The sequence below is a fragment of the Physeter macrocephalus genome, chromosome 7 (genome assembly GCF_002837175.3).
Source record: "Physeter macrocephalus isolate SW-GA chromosome 7, ASM283717v5, whole genome shotgun sequence".
In the NCBI taxonomy this organism is placed as follows: Eukaryota; Metazoa; Chordata; class Mammalia; order Artiodactyla; family Physeteridae; genus Physeter; species Physeter macrocephalus.
The window spans coordinates 122,795,476-122,817,484 of record NC_041220.1 but is presented as its reverse complement, the minus strand read 5'-3'; the positions used below and the strand labels follow the sequence as shown (position 1 = coordinate 122,817,484).

General features: G+C 38.9%; 1 protein-coding gene across 2 annotated transcripts in view; it reads left to right on the top strand.

Moving 5' to 3' along the window:
• Positions 1-22,009, top strand: part of SEC24D (SEC24 homolog D, COPII coat complex component) — a 112,092-nt gene that overhangs the window by 40,092 nt on the left and 49,991 nt on the right. For both annotated transcript variants that reach the window (XM_007107837.3, XM_007107836.3), the window contains exon 8: positions 4,033-4,160. In XM_007107837.3, coding sequence (XP_007107899.1) covers positions 4,033-4,160 — 128 coding nt within the window. The remainder of the gene's footprint in view (positions 1-4,032; positions 4,161-22,009) is intronic.

Below are 22,009 nucleotides of genomic sequence, written 5' to 3'. Positions count from 1 at the left end.
TTTCCTGTAGCATAGAAAAACCCGAACGAACTTTTTGGCCAACCCAATATTTCTTCTTCTATTCCGGTTGCCAAAACTCTTGTTTTACCCTGTGTTAGTATTCACCTGGATTCTTACAGCAATGGACCCATCTACCTGTCTCTGATCTTTTTTCCTGCTCCCAGAAGCTATCCAGTACATTCTGAATAGATTAATTTTCTTCAGGTATTTATTTGATCATATTGCTAAAAATGTCCCATCATTGCCCCTGGGCAAACAGGATTGGTCTTAACTCCTCATCCAGAATTCAAGACCTGGACCCAACTTATCTGGGATGTTGTAGAGAATTGTGATAGGTTCTCATACCACTTTTGCCATTTACTAACCCTTTGATTAAGGTAAGTCCTTTAACCTCGCAGTGTCTCAGTTTTCTCCTCTGTAAAATCGGGTCATAGGGTATCAGTTTCATAGGCGACTATGAGATGAAAGTGAATTTACATATAACAGTCTTAGAATAATGCCTAACCCATTGGCAGTTATCGTTATTATTATTCTCTTTTTTGTTAGTACCACGTTTCTCCCTTTTCTCAGACCCTCTGCAGCAGAGCCCCCGAACTGGATTCAGCCTACAGTCATGTTAATTAATCATACAGAATAATTTGTTTCTATTTGAATTAGTTGCCATTATATAAAAATCAGAATATTTTATGTAAAGATCCATATTTCTAGCTGGTCCCCCCAAAATGTAAAATGTGGCAATAATAGATTGAAGATGAAAAGAAACTCAGCTTTCTTAGGTCCAGCCTTCCCCTCATTCTGGACCCACCTGTGCAGTGAAACATGGCCAGAGAAAGGCTCACAGCCATACTGCATGGTCTGTTTAAACTCAGGACCATGAACTTCCCAGCACATTGTCCTTCCCAAGTCCTTTCACTTTTCCACTCTCCTTAGTAACTGTTTCACAATCCCTTCTGAAACCGGTAACCTCCCATCCTTTCTTTCAGCTGCTCTTACTTCCTCCTTTCTGAGAAAAGTGCACAATCAGAAGAGAATTCTCACCATCACAACAACCCCCTGTTGTAATGTGTCCTCAGGCTCTGCCTTCCTGATTTGGCCATAAATGTGCTCTAGTTGTAAGCCAGCCTCTCCTGCTGTGCACTACTCAAGTGTATTGCTACCATAAGTTTCCCTTCTTTATTCTTATGTCATCAGTATTTCCCCTTTTACACAAGTATTCCCATCTTTTAAAAAACCTTCTCCTGGGCTTCCCTGGTGGCGCAGTGGTTGGGAGTCCGCCTGCCGATGCAGGGGACGTGGGTTCGTGCCCCGGTCCGGGAAGATCCCACATTGCCGCGGAGCGGCTGGGCCCGTGAGCCATGGCCGCTGGGCCTGCGCGTCCGGAGCCTGCGCTCCGCAACGGGAGAGGCCACAACAGTGAGAGGCCCGCGTACCGCAAAAAAACAAACAAACAAAAAAACCTTCTCCTATCTTAAAAAAATAAAAATGTTCTCTTGATCCACTTCTTTTACCAGCTACCCCTCTTTTCTTTGCTCCCCTCCGCAATAAAACTTGAAAGGACTATTGCCAATTCCTCACCTGCCTTTCTCTCTTAAACTCACTCTAGGCAGCCCCCCTACTGCACCCCCACTCCTCACTCCCCCATTCCACCAAAATTCTCTCATCCGGGTCTCCACCACCCTCCACTTTGATAATAAATCCCGCGGTCATGTTGATCTGGAGGCACCACCTGCCACAGATGCGCCTGCCTTTTCCTGGATGTACTTTCTGCACTTCACTTCCAGCACACCCAGACTCCCCTGTTTTTTCCCTTCTCAGTCCTTTAGCTGATTTCTCCTTTTCCTCTGGCTTCTTTATGTTAAGAGGACCAAGGGCTCAGTCCTCGGTCGTCTTCTCTTCTCTGGCCACCGTGATTCCCTGGGTGGTTTTAATCTAGTTTTGTGGTTTCAAATACCATCTATATGCTAAGAACTCCCAAATGTGTATCCCCAGCTCAGCTTTCAGCCCAACACCAAGACTCATGTATCTAATTGTTTACTCAGCATCACTGTTTGATTGCTTAATAGATTTCCCAAATGGACATGTCCAGACCCAGATTCCTGATCTCCGCCCACACATCTGTTTAAAAACAAAAGCGAAAACCCGTTCCCTTCCTGCAGCCTTTCTCTTTTCTGTTGGTGGCAACTTCATGCTTCTGATTCCTCAGGCCAGAACCTTTGGAGTCATCCCTAACCCTGTCCTTCTGTCACACCCCCCATCTTCACACCTCGTACATCATGCCCATCAACAAGTAAGCCACTGTGCCTTCAAAATATGTCCAGAATCTGCTGCTATCAGGCTGGTTCCTGCCGCCACCCTGTTTCTCACCTTGTTACTGCACAGCCTCCAAACTGGTCTTCCTGGTTCTCCTCCCTATTACAAGTCCATCCTGAAAACCACAGGTAGAGTCAACCTAAGTCCGATCACAACGCTTTTCTGCTCAAAGCTTGGCAGCGTCTCCCCATTTCATTCAGAGTACAAGCCAGAGGGTTTAAAAGTGGTATCAAGCATCTAGCTAACCTGGCTTCTGTGGCTCCTCTGAACTCCTCAACAGCTGCTGTGCCCCACTGACCCCACTGTCAGGCTCCTGACCTTCCTCCACCAGGCCAGGCACGCCCTTCCCCCAGATACCTGCCAGATAAATCCCTTGCCACCTTGGAGTCTTTGCTCAAATGTTGCCTTGTGATGAAGACCAGCTCTGTAACTATTTAAAATTGTGGTCTGCTTTCCACTATGGCACCCCTTAACCAGAAATGCTTTTTTCATAGCATTTATCATCTTCTAAGGTCCTATATAATTTACTCATTTATCGAGTTTAATACTTATTGTCTGTGTCCTCTGCAAGAACATAGCTCTGCAAGGAAGCACCTCGTCTAAAACTTAGTAGACACTCAGTAAATATCTGATGTCCTTTTGCCAAAATATATTATAATTTAATTCAAAATTTATTTTAGAGAAGTTATTCTGGTGATTTAAAAATATTCTTCATGCCATGGATATAGTTTTAATTCTCATGTATGCCTTGAAAAAAATATTTGGTCAGGAAACCTAATGTGTTTTTTAAATAGATTAGGGTGTTTAAAAAAATAATATTTCTATTATTTAGAATTTTCATTTCTAAATTGAATTTCAAGTTTAGAAAAAAAAACTCACAGTCAAATGGAATCATATTTGACAAAGTATAACTTGCTGATGTGAAATGGCCTACCAAATACTTACCTTTCCCATAGCAGATGTATTGATAGAAGAGGGTGAAGAAGAAATTTTATTCTTATGTTTTGTACCTTTGCTTTATTTCTCCCATTGAATCTAAACACCTCTCAAGTCTCTGAGCGGCTATATTAATACCCGGCTTCTGGAAAATAATGATAAATTTAAAATCTCTTTGATATTTTTGCAGTAGAATGCAGAGTGTTTTATTTTACAAGAAACTACAGTGCGCTTAGACTATGGATTGTAAAGTTAGACAATACTACCTTTTTTGTAGAAATCATGAAGAAGTTTTACAAAGAAGACAATGCATTGTCTAGAAGTATCTTTATTTTTTTTAATAAAATTTATTTATTTATTTTTGGCTGCGTTGGGTCTTCATTGCTACACACGGGCTTTCTCTAGTTGTGGCGAGCAGGGGCTACTCTTCATTGCGGTGCCCATTTCTCATTTCGGTGGCTTCTCTTGTCATGGAGCACAGGCTCTAGGCGCGTGGGCTTCAGTAGTTGTGGCACAGGGGCTCAGTAGTTGTGGCTCGCGGGCTCAGTAGTTGTGGCTTGCAGGCTATAGAGCGCAGGCTCAGTAGTTGTGGCACACAGGTGTAGTCGCTCCGCGACATGTGGGATCTTCCCAGACCAGGGCTCGAACCTGTGTCCCCTGCATTGGCATCCTTAACCACTGCGCCGCCAGGGAAGTCCTAGAAGTACCTTTATAAATATTTAAATATTATAGGGCAGATTTTTTTTCTAAGCAGATTTTAAGTATATGCATCCTTGACTATTTCAGGCAATGCGAGTCCTCGATACATCCGTTGCACAACATACTGTTTCCCATGCACGTCAGATATGGCCAAGCAAGCTCAGATTCCATTAGCTGCCATCATCAAACCCTTTGCCACGATTCCCTCAAACGAGGTAAGTGATAAAAAAGATAATTCAGTAATTTATCAATTCCAGAATTCTTCTTTCATCATTATTTCCCTATGCATTATTCTGTATTATAAACAGAAAGCTGGAGTATATATAATGTGAAAAACATGTAGTCATTCAGTTCATTAAGAAAACAAAAATCTGACAGACTGTGTTTTTTGGCATCCTGTCTTCCAAACACTGATGGGCTAGGTCACTTTTTGGCGTAGTGTAACAATGCACATCTGCGGGAAATATGGACTATCACACAGTACCAAATACCCAAACCTCCTGTGAGGCCCTTATGCCCTAGTTCAGGGCCCCAATATCTAGGTGCTCAGGTAAAGGAAGATAATAGAGCCTAAGGTCCTTGGTCTTACTACTACATCTGCTTTAATAATCACTGGGCCAAGATGCTCATAAACTCCTATTTAAAGTCAGCATGATTAGAAAGCGTGAGGTAGGTAAATCTGTATCTTTCAACTGGGGAAGATGTACCCAATTTATAGTTAATGGGGAAGAAAGACAAGAAGTGGTGTACATTTAAGATTTCTGATATTAGGATGCTGTTAGTGGATATTATGATCAGGGCATCTACTCTGTGCAGCCGCCATTCCTCCTTTTGATGGCCCTGAGTGGTGGATACCCACATGCACCTGGAGACAGACACAAGGTACTATAGCAGAGCTGGCCAGACGGGAGGTGAAGAAAAGCCTCACTCTGGCTGGAATTTCCTTACAGTGGTCCAGTAAGCTAGGCTGAACTGAATTCTTGATTCCTTTCGCTCACGAAAAGGCCGAAGCCTCAGATTCTCTTCCCAATTTAAACCTCAGCTTGGCTTTAGTGATCCTTTGAGGTCGCTGATCTAACGCACACCTAGAAGCACCTGAGCAAGAGGTAGAGCATCTCTAAGAGAGAATAGATTTGTACCCTTTCTCGCGCCAGTCACGCCAGCCGGGATGGGGGGTAAAGTGGCCTGGGATGGGGAGGGGGCCTGCTTTGTGTCCCCTCAGGGAGGGAAGAAAGAGTAGAGAGACAGTGTCCGCATGGCAGTGGCGTTCATCCCCTTTGAGATGTCCACTTACTCGTTTTATGAGTGTAGCAGAATGCTGCCATCTCTTCTTTTTGAGAGTATAGCGAACTGGGTTAGAGCTGGGCATAGAAGACAGACTGGGCTATTCCTAAAATCCAGTCTTACATGCAGTGTGGTCTCATAGTTGTAAATCAAGAAGTACATTCAGTATTTACTTATTTTGAAGTAAACAAAATAAGTTTTTGAAGAAGACACTTATGGTGTCTTCTATGATGGTCCCAGAAATTTAATGTAATGCTCATAAACTTCTCTTTAAAATCTCTATGCTTAATAAAGCAGACCAATGTATAATGACAAAGAGATCCATGCTAAATAAGATATATGTGTTTTGAATACTAACTAGCTATTTTAACCAGATATTTTTCAACATTTTATTATGAAAATGTTTGAACATACAGAAAATTTAAAAGAATTTTACAGGGAACGCCTATATACCTGCCACCTAGATTCTACCATTAATATTTAACTACACTTGTTTTATCACGCATTGACCCATCTGTCCATCAATCCATCTTTTTTATGCATTTCAAAATGAATTGCAGTTATAAGTATACTTCCCCCTAAATACTGCAGCATGCATATCATTAGCCAGGGTTTAATATTTGGTTATATATTATTTTTCCTTTTGTGACAAAATTCATTTACAATAAAATGCACATATCTTAAACATTTTACTGAATTTTGACAAATGCGTACACCTGTGTAATCCAAACCCCTATCAAGATATGGCACATTACTGTCGCCCTAGAAAGTTATCTCATGCCCCTTCCTCAGTCAACCTCCCAGCCCTTCTCATAACCTCCCTTCTCTGACAACCATTGTTCTGATTTTTTTTTTCCCACCATAGATTTGTTTTGCCTGTTCTAGGTCTTCATATAAATAGACTTATAGAGTACACATTCTTTTGTGTAAGTTTCTCTCACCCAGCATCATGTTTTAAGGAGCCATCATGTTGTTGCCTGTTTCAGTGGTTTGTTCCTTTTTTATTGCTGAACAGTATTTCATTGTGTGGATATACCAGTTTGCTTATCTACTCGTTTACTGACGAACAACTGGGCTATTTCTACTTTTTGGCTTTTGTGAATAAAGCAGCTTCTATAAATATTCTAGTATAAGTCTTTCTGTGGATATGTATTCATTTCTCCTGGATTAATACCTGTGAGTAGATTGCTGGCTAATGGGGTACATGTTTATTTAGTTTTATAAGAAACTGCCACATCATTTTCCAAAGTGGTTATATGATTTTACAGTCCTTTCAACATGGTATCTGAGTTCCAATTGCTCTACATCCTCTCCAAACTTTGGTATTGTCTTTTTTAATTTTGGCAGTTCTGATGGCTGTGTAGTAGTATCCATGAAAGACTTTTTTTTTTTTTAATCTTGATCCTTTGAACAAAATTTGAAGTACTAGTGAATAATATCACACCCACGTACATACCACCATCATTAACAAATATTAATATTTTGTCGTATTTGCTTAAGATCATTTTCTGAGAATTAAAACTTCATAGCTACATAGGATATCTCCTCTAATCAGGCCATTCTTCTCTTCCCTCCCACTCCAGACACAAACACTAATGAATTTGATGTATAATCCTTCCTACATGTGGATTTTATATATTGACTTCATATGTAGTATTTTTTGCTTTTTAATGAATCGGTTACTTTTAAATAAGTAAAATATAAACATTCAAAAGATGAAAAGGGTATACAATGAAAAAGGTCCATTCCTACCCCTCTACTCCACTCCCCAGCCTTAGAGATAATTTTTACCCATTCTTTGTGATTCCTTCTAGAAATAAATATGCATATACCAGCATATCAATATCCATCCTTAAAAAAAATAAATATATAAATGATAGTATAGCACACACACTATTCGGCCCTGTTCTTTTTTCAGTTAATATGTCTGGCACTTCATTCATGTTGCTACCTACAGAGCGGCCTCATCCTTTGTAACAGCTGTGTAGTATGATATATTAGTAAGACAAACACTGTTGTAACTGTAGGTGTCCATTTTTTTTTTTTTTTTGCGGTACGCGGGCCTCTCACTGTTGTGGCCTCTCCCGTTGCGGAGCACAGGCTCCGGACGCGCAGGCTCCGCGGCCATGGCTCACGGGCCCAGCCGCTCCGCGGCATGCGGGATCTTCCCGGACCGGGGCACGAACCCGTGTCCCCTGCATCGGCAGGCGGACTCTCAATCACTGCGCCACCAGGGAAGCCCGGTGTCAATTTTAAGTTACCTACAGATTTCAGAAATGTGAAAATTTAAGAATATGAATCCTAAAATTGAAGGAAATATGTTAACATAAACGTGCATGGGATTGCAGCAGATGTGCACTCTGTCTCACTCATTCGCATACTGTCTGAATCTTTCTACAGTGATCTTCTGTTATTTTTATAATCAGGAGAAGATGACAGTTCTACCCTGAAAGAAATCTAGGCAACAACTTTATTGTGTATCAATATAGGATGTATGCGCCCCAGCAGGGTTAGCCTGAGTGCGTCTTCTTCATGGCAGTGAGTTTGCGGTTTTCAGCTACATGCTAGCAAAAACCTCTCCTCCCTGTCCCCTCCCCACGAGACAACTGACCTGGGTCATGCATGCAAGCAACAGAACAAAATTCAACGTTCTCCAGACCCCAAAACAGAATGTGTAACCACCCTCTTGTTAGCACCATTTCATATTAACAATGAAATTATTCAGTAACGTTTCCTGAAAATGAAACCTTGTATTTAGTTTTTTGATTGAAAAAAGGTTTCAAACATTAGTCTAAGCCTCCCCCTAAACGTATATACACATTCCATACACACACTGAATGTGTGTGCTTTCTATTTTCTGAAGTTGTTTGATCTAACCAAATAGTACCTTCTCACCAGCATAAGGTTTTCCCTTAGTGAAACTTATGCTGTATTTTAGTTTCTGTGCTTTCCAAAGTAATAAGCAGATGAGTTTAGAGTGATGGCTTATTTTCGGAATCTGACTTAGGGTGAAACTCTGCTTAAGCCAATAACACACTCTAGTCTTTTCATGTTGCTATAGACCCCGGTGTGCTGACCAGGTAAACGTATTTTCTCTATTCAGGCTCTCTCTACAGAAGCCTTTCCTTTTTTCTTAGACCTTCAAGAACAGGATTACTCAAAGATCTATTTATGTTTTATACATATGAATATTTATGTTTATATATAATTAATTTATATATATATTATATTTATAATTGAGATAAAATCAATGAACAAAATTGTAAGCTATTTAATGGATATACTGTATTTGAGAAGGATTACTATTTCTTATATAGCAGTGTGTCCTGGGTTGAATGAAGACATTCTCTATTTTAAAGAATACTTTCCTTTTATTTGTTGAAATAGACTTAAAGGTGAAAAAAAAAGAAATGTAAAAGGGATGCTAAAACACCAGGAAGAAGTTCCTAAAGGTTGTGCCCTCAAGAAAGTTGTCTCCCTCTTTGGGCGTTTAACTGGACCTGAACGTGGAGAGCCACTAGCATTAGGGAACCATCACTACTCCACTCTACCACTGCCTCGATGAAAGTCTAGGTCACCAAGGATCTAGGCCTTCTTGGCAGCTTCCCCTCTTGTGGCTTCCATGACACCTTTCTGGTGTATTTTTTCCTGCTTCACAAGCAGGGAACATTTTAGTTCCCTTTGTTGTCTTCCTGACATCTAATATTGGGGTTCATTAAGGCTTGGGGTCTCCTCTTTTCTCTCTCATACTCCCTGTCCCCCCCAGGACTAAGTATCATCTATAACAGTTACTAGAGTAGCTAGAGAGAATAATAATAGTCAAAACTTGTAGAGTACTCATTGAGCACAATTATGTTTTTAAATGTATGTTTATTTATTTCATCCTCACATAACCCTATTTATTGTTCCATTTTAGATATAAGGAAACAGGCACAGAGTTAGATAACTCATTAAGGCCAACGTCTGCTAAGTAACAGAGCTAGGATTCCAAGCCAGGCAGTCAGAACCCAAGTCCCTAACTCTAAATCACGATGCTGTTGCTCCCTTATTCATTCATCCCTATATCTGTAACCCCTCATTCACATATCCAAGTGCCTTTCTGAAATCTCTCCTTGGGTAACTCATAGACCCCTCAAACTTGACATGCTCAAAAGTGAATTTCTAGGCTTCCGTGGTGGCGCAGTGGTTGAGAGTCCGCCTGCCGATGCAGGGGACGCGGGTTCGTGCCCCGGTCCGGGAAGATCCCACATGCCACGGAGGGGCTGGGCCCGTGAGCCATGGCCGCTGAGCCTGCGCGTCCGGAGCCTGTGCTCCGCGACGGGTCCGGGAAGATCCCACATGCCGCGGAGCGGCTGGGCCCGTGAGCCATGGCCGCTGAGCCTGCGCGTCCGGAGCCTGTGCTCCGCGACGGGAGAGGCCACAACAGTGAGAGGCCCGCGTACCGCAAAAAAAAAAAAAAAAAAAAAAAAGTGAATTTCTGATCTCTACACCCTAAGCCTGTTCATACTTCCACATATCCATAAATGGCATTATCATTTATTTACTTGTTCAAGCCCAAAGCTAAACAATTACAGCTAATAATAGAAAATAAGGGGCATGCTGATTTTTGATATTTATAACCTATAATCAAGGAAATAAGTTTTAAAGTGTGTTTCTTGAAGGTAAATGAATTACGTGAATGCTGCTATTCTCCCTGTGAGTAGCATTTTAATTTATTTTCCTCTAGAATAAATGGCTTGCTTATTTTTAGGTATAGTAAAACTTTCCTATAAGGAAAATCCAGATAAGGATTTTATTCCTTATGTGACTAATATTACCATCATTACTGCAATTTAAAAAAAGATACCCTTCAAGATATCCTGATATGGCATTGATCAAAAGGATTTATTTAGTACACTTTTGTGTTGTTTTTTTTTTTAAGTCAGTTCTTTTGTTTGACAGAACCTTTAAAGCCTGTCATGGTGTTAGCAATGGACTATAAAAATAAACCTAACCCAGGCAGTTACCATCTGAGAATGTTCTCTGTGAGCGTTTGCTTTGGAGATGTATGCTATTTCCAAGGGCATATCTGTGTCATCTTTGTTTAATATTTCATATTCCTTACCATAAATTTTAACTTTTTTTGTTATGTGTTTTATGTGAAACCCATTGCCATATTTAATATAATTAACTATGAGGTATTTTTTCAGCAAAAGTAATCAGTTATCTTGTAAGCTCTTTTGCTTAGTAACCTGTGATTTTATTTTTGATGCCGTATTTTAAGACTGAGGTAGAAATGGTATAGATTTCCAGCACAAAGGATTGAAGATTATACTTAATTTTGAATTTTCTTTAAAACAGGAAATCTTTAGATTTTGGGCAAGTGCATACATCATCTAATTATACATGAAATTAAATAATTTCACCTATAAACCAGATGGCAGAAGCTTTTACTCCATCTGTGAATAGATTCAGGAATATCTGTGTATTTTTTTTTAGATTATAAACGGATATAACAGTCAAAGTAATTTCCTTTCTTATTGAATTAGTTTAATCAGATAAATTTTTATCCAAGACTTTAAACTTCACTTGATTTATAATCCCCTACTTACTTTATAGGAACTGAGCTGGACTTTAGGAACATGGGGAAAAACAAGACCAGTTATTCTTGTCTAGAACGTATAGAATATCTGCTGGGACAGAGCTAATTTTTGTACAGTGTGAAAAAGGCTGTAATGGAAATAATCTCATTCTTTGGAGTTTAGGTTCAGGGAAATTTTATGTTAGTTATGACTTAATGAATAAAGAAGTTTGTACTGTTATTAAATGCTGTTTAAATTATTTTTCTTCATGATTATTCATATTCTGATAGATTCGGTAGTATGAAGAAGATGCCATTGGAAAGAGAAAGGGATGGATGTCAATGAACTGACAAATGAGGTTAACAAAAAGGGAAAAGACTGTAAGAGAATAAACTAAACACCAACACATTACATCCACATCCATCACCTGCAGAAAGAGTTGCTTGGTCGTGCACTTGACTTAGCCAATCTTGCTGGCATGAGTTGGCAGAGTTTAGGCAGAGTTTCCACTGCTGTTTAATGCATCAAAGGAAAAAAATTCTGCCTCACTGTAGTATTTTGTTGGTGTGTCAACAACTTTTTTAAAGGAAGATAGCTTGTGAAATGGGTGTTATCCGAGTTTTATAGACATAGAATTTCTACAGGTTCTGGGGCAATGAAAGTCACACAGCTAATAAGTAATGCTGCTGGAACTCGAGTTTCCAAATTCCAAGTTCTTTCAGCAACATCTGTCTTGTTGAGGTTTTATTTGGTTAAACACATAAAATAGCATTCCTTTTTCTTGCTGGCAATTGTTTTAGCAATAGGCCTCCTGTTTCTGCAAGCTTGTGAGTTATCTTGACATGTCCATCTTAGACCTCTTTTCCTGAAGTCTTTTGACTTCAAGCTGCTGCTTAGTACTCCTTGAAGGCAAAGACCATCCAGAATCTGGCAGTGGGCTGGGCATACAGTAGAGGTCCTAGGTGAGTAAATGCACTCTTCTGAGGATTGGGTAGACATGACATTTAAAAGACAAAGACAAATCAAACTACAGAACAGTGGTTGATTTCTAGGTATTTTAGGCTTCTGACAAACTCTGTGGATAAAGAAAAAAAATCATTTGAGAGATCATAGATATATTCTGTCACATTAATGAGAGGTTATATTTCATTATAGAGCAGAACAGCTAAACAAGTAGGAAGAATTGTTGATCATATAAAGATATTTCAGAAACCAATAAAAATTGACTACTTTCTCCAAAGCACCATAGATAGTAACCAATAGGTGGAACACCTATTGGATCAGGAGCCAGGAAATGACTGTAGGTCTCCGCTGTGCCTTGTATTGTGACCTTGGACTGCCATTCCCAAGAGGGAGAAGCCTGGCTCCGATGTTCTATAAATCTAGAAGGCTGCTAGTGTCTACTTTACTTTTCCACTCTTTATTGGACTTTCAGCGTGCATTACCGTGTATTTGTCACACATCCTATGTGTTATGAGAAATATATGTGAATATGTTGTGCAACCCAACCCAAAGGGGTTTCATTTATATTATGCTTTCAGTATAAGAAATCTGTAGTATATTATTCACTTTAAAAAGCACATGAAGATTGTGAGACTATGCATTTTTATATATAGCCCCAATTTAGCTAGCTTTAGTGATAAATATGCTCTGAAATGAAACTGATTACTGCATAATATTGTGTCCTTTGAAGAACTTAAAGAAGACTTATATCTTAAATTATTTTAAAATGAAAGCTTCAAAAACTTGAATCTATTTTTTAATATGTGCATTGTAGTCTTAAATTGTTTGCCTTAGTGCAATATTTTAAAAGTATTAATATAAAAACCTGGAAAAATAAAATCTATGTACTCGTGTAGAAATAGAATTACGAATATAACACTTAAAATACTTAATGTATAAAGTTACTTTAGAAACTAAATCTTATCCCTTAAGGATTTTGGCCACTGTTTGTATAGTGCTATGAAAAAGTACTATGAAAAAGCTAGGCAGCTGAAGAACAGAACGTAATCTCTTTTTAGAATGGTGTTACAGCAGACATACAGGGAGAGTCACATTTGTCGGGGCAAAGGTTGTTAGAATTCTATTTTAAGTTACAATTTAGAAGTTTAAATATACCAAGCTTATGTTTTCAATCATAGAATTATTCATGTAACTCTTCATTTATTTTTTTAATTAAATGGAGAGTAACGTCAGGAGAAACAAGAATGAAAAAGAAAGCATTCTTCCTTGGCTTAACTTTCAGTGAATCCAGGTGTGGGTTTTATGACCTTCAATGCCTGGCAATTGAGTATACAGCATCTATCACATAGGAGCCGAGGAGACCAGGCTCCCTGGATGTAGAATGTTGGCCATCCGTGAGGAGCCACCACAGGAGAGGAAGTATTTTAGAGCTTCTCACTATCATTTTCATCAATTCTAAGGCCCACATTTTCTTCACATTTTAACATTTCTAAAAGAGAAATATATCTTCCTAACAATGACTTCTTAGCATTGTGTCATGTTGAGTTGGAAGCTTTGATGAGATTTTAGAATCAGTGAAGTACACTATTTCTACACTACTTCGTTATTACTAACTTCAGTCACATTTTATGGATATTTAGGTAATAAAGGAACTTAAAATTTCTGCAGTTGATGTGTCTCCTCCGTGCTCAAGTATACAAAAGTCAAAATTCTAAAGATTTTTATTTGAAAGTTTCCTAAGCAACAAGTTCTCACTGAATAAAAGGCTAAAAAAATTAATAAAGTCGTATTTTTAAGGATGGAAGGAAGAGAAAGCCCTATGCAAACCTGTAATTTGAAATCGTTTCATGAAATGTTTGAAAATAACACCCAAGTTTGTCTGATGCACAAGTGATTTGGGGACCAATTCTTTGTCAGGAATTGAACGTCGTGTGGGTAAGGTGGTACAGGCAGGAATTTGAGCATCAGTTGAAGTTGGGTGCACAAATTGACTCTACCACTTCTAGCAGTATGACCTTGAAAATTTTTGCTTAACTTTTTTGAACCTCATTTCTCTCGTAAAATTATAACACCACTTAACTCTTAGTTGTTTAAAAATAAACTGGTATGAGAAATGATATCTTTATCATTAGTTGTGATTATTTGCTGTACCATATAAATTCCTCTTTGGAAAATTTAATTTAATCCAACAATCATTGATTTGGGGTTTCTACTATGTGCAAGGAAGAGAAGTATGAAAACTACAGTAATTTAAATTTACCTGAAGTGTATACATCTAAGAGAGAGATTATCATAACCCTTCAGTGATTCTAGCTACATGTCTTACATAAGAAGAAGGAGGAAACTGATGTGGATGCCACAATTTATATTCATATAAAAGGGAAAGAGCTACTCATTTACGTTTTTTAAAAAATGTTGCATGGTCTCTGTCATTTGATATTACATCACTATTTTCTGTTTTTACTATTCAAATGATAAACACCCACCGTTATAGAAACATTTCTGTAGCTTTTGTTTTTTCATAAGGTGCTTCATGGGCATTTGCTGGAATAATTTTCTCTCCATCTCCCACACACTGTCCTGTCCTTTTAGCCTAGTTAATTACTATTCACCTTTTAGATTTCAGTTCAAGGTCACCTCCTCCTGACAGCTTTCCAGGATACCCCACATTATACTCCCTGGAGCTCTCCTAATACTATGTATCACCGTGTGCAATTTTGTATTTGTGTATTTGATTCCTGTCTTTCTCCCACTAGGTTCTATGAGGGTAAGGACCACCTGTAATTTTTCCTCACTATTTTATTCCCAAGACCTAAAACAGTTCCTGGAAAACCTTTGTGCTAAATAAATATTTAACATGATAGTTTCATTCCACAATATCATTTGTATTTGGAAGTAAATTAGACTTTGAGGCCAAGTAATTTGATGAGATTTTCACATAGAGATCTATGCTGAAACACTTATTGAGCATGTACTTTATGTAAAAATGCTGCATTTGCTACTGGACAAGTTCCAAGGTAATTTAAAAAGGAACTGACAATCCAGGAGCCAAGTTGTGCTGACTAGGATAATAGTTGCTTAAAGAATTTCCTGGACAGTAAAATTCTTCATACGTTTAGCTTAGGTTTCACTTTATTCTCCCGTCCAGTATTTGTTTCTTTGCATTGATATGGAAAGAAACTATAAAGTGAAGATATAGTGTGTGTGTGTGTGTGTGTGTGTGTGTGTGTGTGTATTTATGAGGGGGGGAGGATATATGGACATACATGTTTAAAAAAAGGATTAAAATCTTTAAAATGTTATTATTTGGGAAAATAAGAGCATCTTTGACGTTCTTGAACAATATGTCTGCAAAATACAGGTAAAACAGAAGAGCCATAATGATAAACTCTAGTGTATGTAGATATCATAGAACTCATCCACCACAAAGTTCACTCTTTTTTAAAAAATAATTAATTAATTAATTTTTGGCTGCGTTGGGCCTTCGTTGCTGCGCGTGGGCTTTCTCTAGTTGCGGCGAACGGGGGCTACTCTTCGCTGAAGTGCATGGGTTTCTCACTGCAGTGGCTTCTCTTGTTGCAGAGCACGGGCTCTAGGTGCTTGGGCTTCAGTAGTTGTGGCACGTGGGCTTCAGTAGTTGTGGCTCGCGGGCTCTAGAGCACAGGCTCAGTAGTTGTGGCGCACGGGCTTAGTTGCTCCGCGGCATGTGGGGTCTTCCCGGACCAGGGCTCAAACCCATGTCCCCTGCATTGGCAGACAGATTCTTAACCACTGCGCCACCAGGGAAGTCCCAAGTTCACTCTTCTCAATCCAGAACTGAACTACCAAGGTGAATTGATGTATATCATAGTCTTTAACATGAGAATGAGATTTAAGTTTCTTTTTGTTTACTATATTCCATACTCTCTTCTCCTCCACAGTTTAAAAAGTTTTGAAAAACTCTTTTATATAAGTACTTCAAATATCAGTTTTGTCTGCATTTCTCCTTTTCCTATAGAAAAAGTATAGAAAATTTATTAGCTCATATTTATCCATTTTTATTATTTATTTGATAAATTAAAAAGTCATCTTTCCTCTCCTTCCAGCTCATTATTGATATATAATAAATATATAAATGTGTTCATTTCTCTAGATGCTTTCAAATTGGTCACACACATTTTTTAAATTAAAAATTTCTTCTCAACTTTTTTTAAAACCCTATTTTCAGGTCTTACCTCCCAACGGCTTTGGTCCATTTGCCCAGATCAAATTAACTCACAAAAGATGATTTGCTGCATTACTTGGAAGTGGCCTGGCCAGTGCATGGGGTTGTCCACCAGGGATGGTGACATTGATAGCACATCAGACTGCATGAATCTTAGAGTCCTGTATTTTTTCCCACTCCAAAAGCAATTCATATAAAAAGCTTGGATATGCTTGGATAAACGTGTAGCTTCTGTAGGTGTCAACTCTGAAAAGGGAAATAGTAATTTGACTTTTATGATATCCTTATTTACAGAATCAGTTTTATAATTGTATAATCACATGCATTTTTAGGAATTTTTCAATTGTTTTGTACAACATAATCTGGGCAATAATACATTGTTTTGTGATATGATAAGCAGTATCCATTTTTATGAAGGATTACTAATTTACTTACTCTATTTCAACAATAATTTTTTTTTCTTTTTTTATTGAAGTATAGTTGATTTACAGTGTAGTGTTAGTTCGAGATGTACAGCAAAGTGATTCAGTTATACATACACACACACACATATATATATATATTTTTTTTTCAGATTCCTTTCCCTTACAGATTATTACAAAATATTGAGTATAGTTCCTTGTGCTAAACAGTAGGTCCTTATTGGTTATCTGTTTTATATATAGTAGTGTATGTGTGTTAGTCCCAAACTCCTAATTTATCCCTCCCCCCCTTTCCCCCTTGGTAAACATAAGTTTCTTTTCTATGTCTATGGCTCTATTTCTGTTTTGTATATAAGTTCATTGTGTCATTTTTTTCCTAGATTTCACATATAAGTGGTATCATATGATATTTGTCTTTCTGTGTCTGGCTTACTTCACTTAGTATGACAATCCATGAAATAATGGAAAAGGATAGAAAATTTATTAGCTCATATTTATAATGCAAATGGCATTATTTCACTCTTTTTTTATGGCTGAGTAATATTCCATTGTATAAATATACCACATCTTCTTTATCCATTCATCTGTTGATGGACATTTAGGTTGCTTCCATGTCTTGGCTATTGTAAATAGTGCTGCTGTGAACATTGGGGTGAAAATATTTTTTCGAATTAGAGTTTTGTCCAGATATGTGCCCAGGAGTGGGAATGCAGGATCATACGGTAGCCCTATTTTTATTTTTTTAAGGAACCTCCATACTGTTCTCCATAGTCGCTGTACCAACTTATATTCCCACCAACAGTGTAGGAGGGTTCCCTTCTCTCCACACGCTCTCCAGCATTTATTATTTGTAGACTTCTTGATGATGGCCATTCTGACTGGTGTGAGGTGATATTACATTGTAGTTTTGATTTGCATTTCTCTAATAATTAGTGATGTTGAGCATCTTTTCATGTGCCTTTTGGCCATGTGTATGTCTTCTTTGGAGAAATCTCTATTTAGATCTTCTGTCCATTTTTTGATTGGGTTGTTTGGGTTTTTTGATATTGAGCTGTATGAGCTCTTTATATATTTTGGAGATTAATCCCTTGTCGGTCATATCATTTGCAAATGTTTTCTCCCATTCTGTATGTTGTCTTTTTGTTTTCTTTATGGTTTCCTTTGCTGTGCAAAAGCTTTTAAGTTTAATTAGGTCCCATTTGTTTGTTTTTGTTTTTATTTCCATTACTCTAGGAGATGGATCCAAAAAGATACTGCTGCGATTTATGTCAAAGAGTGTTCTGCCTGTGTTTTCCTCTAGGAGTTTTATAGTATCAGGTCTTACATTTAAGTTTCTCATCCATTTTTAGTTTATTTTTGTATATGGTGTTAGAGAATGTTCTAATTTCATTCTTCTCCCTGTATCTATCTAGTTTTCCCAGCACCACTTATTGAAGAGACTGTCTTTTCTCCATTGTATATTCTTGCCTCCTTTGTCATAGATTAATTGACCGTAGGTGCGTGGGTTTATTTCTTTCTATGCTATTCAACAGGTATTGAATTCAACAAACATTTACTCTTTACCCAATATGTGCCAGGTACTCTTCTTGGTCCTGGGATATGTCAGTGAACAAAACAGACAAAGACCTCTGCCCTCATCGAGCTCACATTTTAACAGAAAGAGGCAAGACAATGAACCTGATAATAAGAAAATCATTGAACAAATGGAGGAAGGAAGAAGTAGAGCAGATTGGGGGATGAGACCTGCCCGTGGGAGGGGGTAGAGTGCAGGTTTCTGATTGAATAGGTTAGACAGGTATGTCATTTAAATAATAGACTTGACTCATGCATAGGGGGGAACATTTTGAAGGTGTTTTCATGGCCATAAAGAAGTGAGATAAATGGAGGGAAGACGTTGGCTGACTTGTAATTCTGTCAGAGAGACAAAGGAAGTTTGCCTCTAGGCTTATTATTTTTAACGCTTTCATCTTTAAAGTGGAGTATTTTACAACTTTCCTTTGAGGAACAAAAAACTGCCAATCATTTTGTTATGGAAGAAACAAACTTGATTCATAGGGTTTTAAAGTCTACAATATATTTTTATCATCTGCAGAACATTGTGCGTTCTTATAGCAATTGAAGCAATTAAACATGGCTTCTGCAAGTGGCCTATAATTAGACAACAAAATGTAATTCTTCCTTAGGGACCAAAGATAAACTGTAATAGGTCAAAGTTTGAAAGGAATGTGGGAAAATGTCTCTCAGCTATAGAATTCCTGAATATCATAGCTCCTTGAGAGGGAATGTCTTACTCAAATTGCCAACATGTGTTCCAGGAAGAAAAATGATTCTGATCTTTGCAAATATACCCGTAACTTGAAAGACTGCATCAGCATAACCCAATCCAAATAGAGCAGTTTTTGGTTAAGAATCATTTCTCACGGTTTATAATTTAGTCATGAACTATGACTTCCATTCAGGAAAACTGATATTATGGTGCTCTCCGAACTGCACTGATATTTATTTTCCCTTTCGAAACTCTGGATGCCCCGTCACCAGGAGCAGCCCTTTCATAGACTTCAGCATATAGTTCAATTTGACCTTCCCACTAAAAAGTCCCCCTGGCATTAGAGGGCCTGGGGAGAAAGGTCACAGCTGTGTTTGCTTTAAGACGCTATTGGCCATTGCAAGAGAAGAGTCTCCCAGTGTAGTTATTTGTGCATATATTGGGATGAACTGATTTAACATACTTAAGGTTTTTCACACCCACACCTAATCTTCTGTGATAAAAGAACTGGCAAATATCCTCATGTCCAAACGTGACTTCTGTATTTTCCTTCTTCCTTCATTTTTTTTTTTTCATTCAGACTTCAGTTTTTCCTTTTCCGCTCCCTTCCTCCTTCCTTTTCTTATCATCTATTCAATAAATATTTATTGAGCATATACTCTGAAATACAGGCCCTGGGGATCCATGGTGAACCTGAGGTTTACCTGAGCTGTTAAGGAGTGAATTTTTTTATAGTTAGAAATTTACCTTAAAAATTAGATCTAATATTCAAACATCTTTTGAGTTTATTTTTAAAAGTTTTTAGGAATTGAATAAAATACAGGGGATGATGAAACAAACAGAAATTCTAAAGATCCCTCATGGTAATTGTAAAACATATGATAGAATTTACTAATTGACAGGCAGGTTTCAAAACCTATACCAACCATTCTTCCAAAGACATGATTTTTGTTTCGTGAAGGGTGAAATCTCTTAACTATGTTCTCTCAGAATTGTTACTATGCAGCAACAACTGATTTGAGATGAGAGAGAGAGAGAGAGAGAGAGAGAGAAGCCTGGCCAGTGAGGACATACTACTCTACCTGGCTTTGACAACTCTCCATAAAATCACTCCATCCTTCCTCTTTATCTTCCTTCTTCTCAGCTGGACTAGGCTACTTGCATGCTAACCACCAACAGACACCAAGCTCAGGCTTTCTTTTCTTCCCGAGTTGTGCTGTTCTCACTATTCCCTCTCTGTCAGTCAATGGAAAGGTATCTCTGCGTAACTACCCACCTTGAAAGAATGCTTTATTGACCACTCCCCCCTACCCCGCCCCCCCCCCCCCCCCCCCCCCCCCCCCCCCCCCCCCCCCCCCCCCCCCCCCCCCCCCCCCCCCCCCCCCCCCCCCCCCCCCCCCGTCCCCCCACCAGCTGCTGCCTCTGCCGCCCGAGGGGGCACCCGGACGCGGCAGGGGTCCTGGGCCACCAGCCGACTGCGCACACAGTGCACCTTACAGGGGGGCCTCGGTCACCCCACCCCCCGCCGTGTGATCTGGGGCCTGTCCCTTGGCCTCCCGGAGCCCCAGTTCCCCTCCACCCCCCTCCACCCCCGCCACAAGTGATTTCTTCTTTTGTCGGTGCCTTTTGCTTAGCACCTATCATGAACTGCCCCGGGTCGTCATGGTGGTATATTTGTGGGTACCTGGTGGATATTTTGTTTGTTCATTCAAAAACTATCACTGCCCACTCTCTCAGGTATTGTGCTATAGGAGACACGCGATAAAACAAATGTTAGACATGTGAGGCATGGGTCTGAGAATTTAGCAGTGATGCTGAAAAGTAAAGCATTGTGAGTGCTGTTGGGCACAAGGTCATATGGCAGCACACAGCTGAGATGCCTAAGCCAGTCCTGAGGTCCAGATTGAGACTTGGTCCCAGTTTAGACAAGGTCACTGACAAGAAGTCAGGAGGAGGGAGGGATACCCCTTCTGTTGTAACAGGAGGGAGAAAGGAAGACCGTAGGTAGGTGCTGGTAAATCCGTGGGGAGAAGTCACGGGAGTTCCTCTCTGAGGTTTTCTGTTTTTCTTTGTGAGCAAGGCAGCAAAGTTATCTGCTGAGGGAGGTGGGAGGAGAGCTTATTTAAGGATAAAATGGAGTTAAAAAGATATAAAATAGCTCCTGTAGAGAGAGAGAGAAATGGCAGGAGACACTTCATGGGTACCAGGGACCACCAAGGGCTTGGTTCAAGTCACAGACCGTGTGTGATGGCAGCTTTCTCTGAAACTATGTGCTTTTTCTACAGAAGCGAGCTGCAAGCAGTTTCTGAACGTTTCGCACAGAAAATGAATGGGGATTCAAGCTATAGCTCTGCAGTTTTATTGGACAAGTCACTGCCCCTCACATGTCCATTCCCTTCTGAACAGCATGGATGATAATTTCCACTGCCAGGGCTGTTAGCATCTCAACATGAGGATTAGATTTTATATACAAGAAAGCATTTTAAACTGTTGAATATAAATCATACAGATGATAGTTATGATCTTATATATATTATAAATTTGAATCAGTAACATTTTCCAGGATTTTTCAATGCTGGATAGACCAAAGCAAAAAATAAAAACACACCCCCCCAAACCAAAAAAGACCAATTTCCAAATAAAAGACATGTTCAAATCCAATATAAGCTCTAGATATAGTTATAACAAGAATAAATAGACTCAACAGGGATTTCCTTGGCAGTCCAGTGGTTAGGACTTCACCTTCCAGTGCAGAGGGTACAGGTTCGATTCCTGGTTGGGGAGCTAAGATCCCACATGCCTCACAGCCAAAAAACCGAAACATAAAAACAGAAGCAGTACTGTAACAAATTCAATAAAGACTTTAAAAGAATAAAAATAAATAGACTTAACAGCATTGTTGAAGAGGAAAAAAATGAAAATAATCTCTCAAGTGCCACGAATACCGAAACTAGCAAGAGGTTAATTTTCTGGAAATATGAAAATGCCAAGTTTTAGGGCCAACTGAAAACATTTTTTAAAAGTCTAAATAATTCTCATAATTATTACAGTACATTGAGGATTTTATTATCAGGCTCGGTTTCTTTTTAAAGGTTGCATAACATGATTTTTAAAAGGCATTCAGAAAATATTCTTCTTTCATGCCATACTTGTTATTTTAAAGAGTCCAACAAAATAGAACTGCTGTTGAGAAAACGTGTGTACAGTAAGCAGCCTACTGCCCTGTACTTTTCTGCCCATGTAGGCTGACTGAATGTCATATATGGTGAAGCCAAAAATAGAAAACACACCCAAGCTCCTTCTCATTTCTCTTTCCTATGGAAATATCTTTAATAAGTGCAGTTGATACAGACTCTCTTTTCAT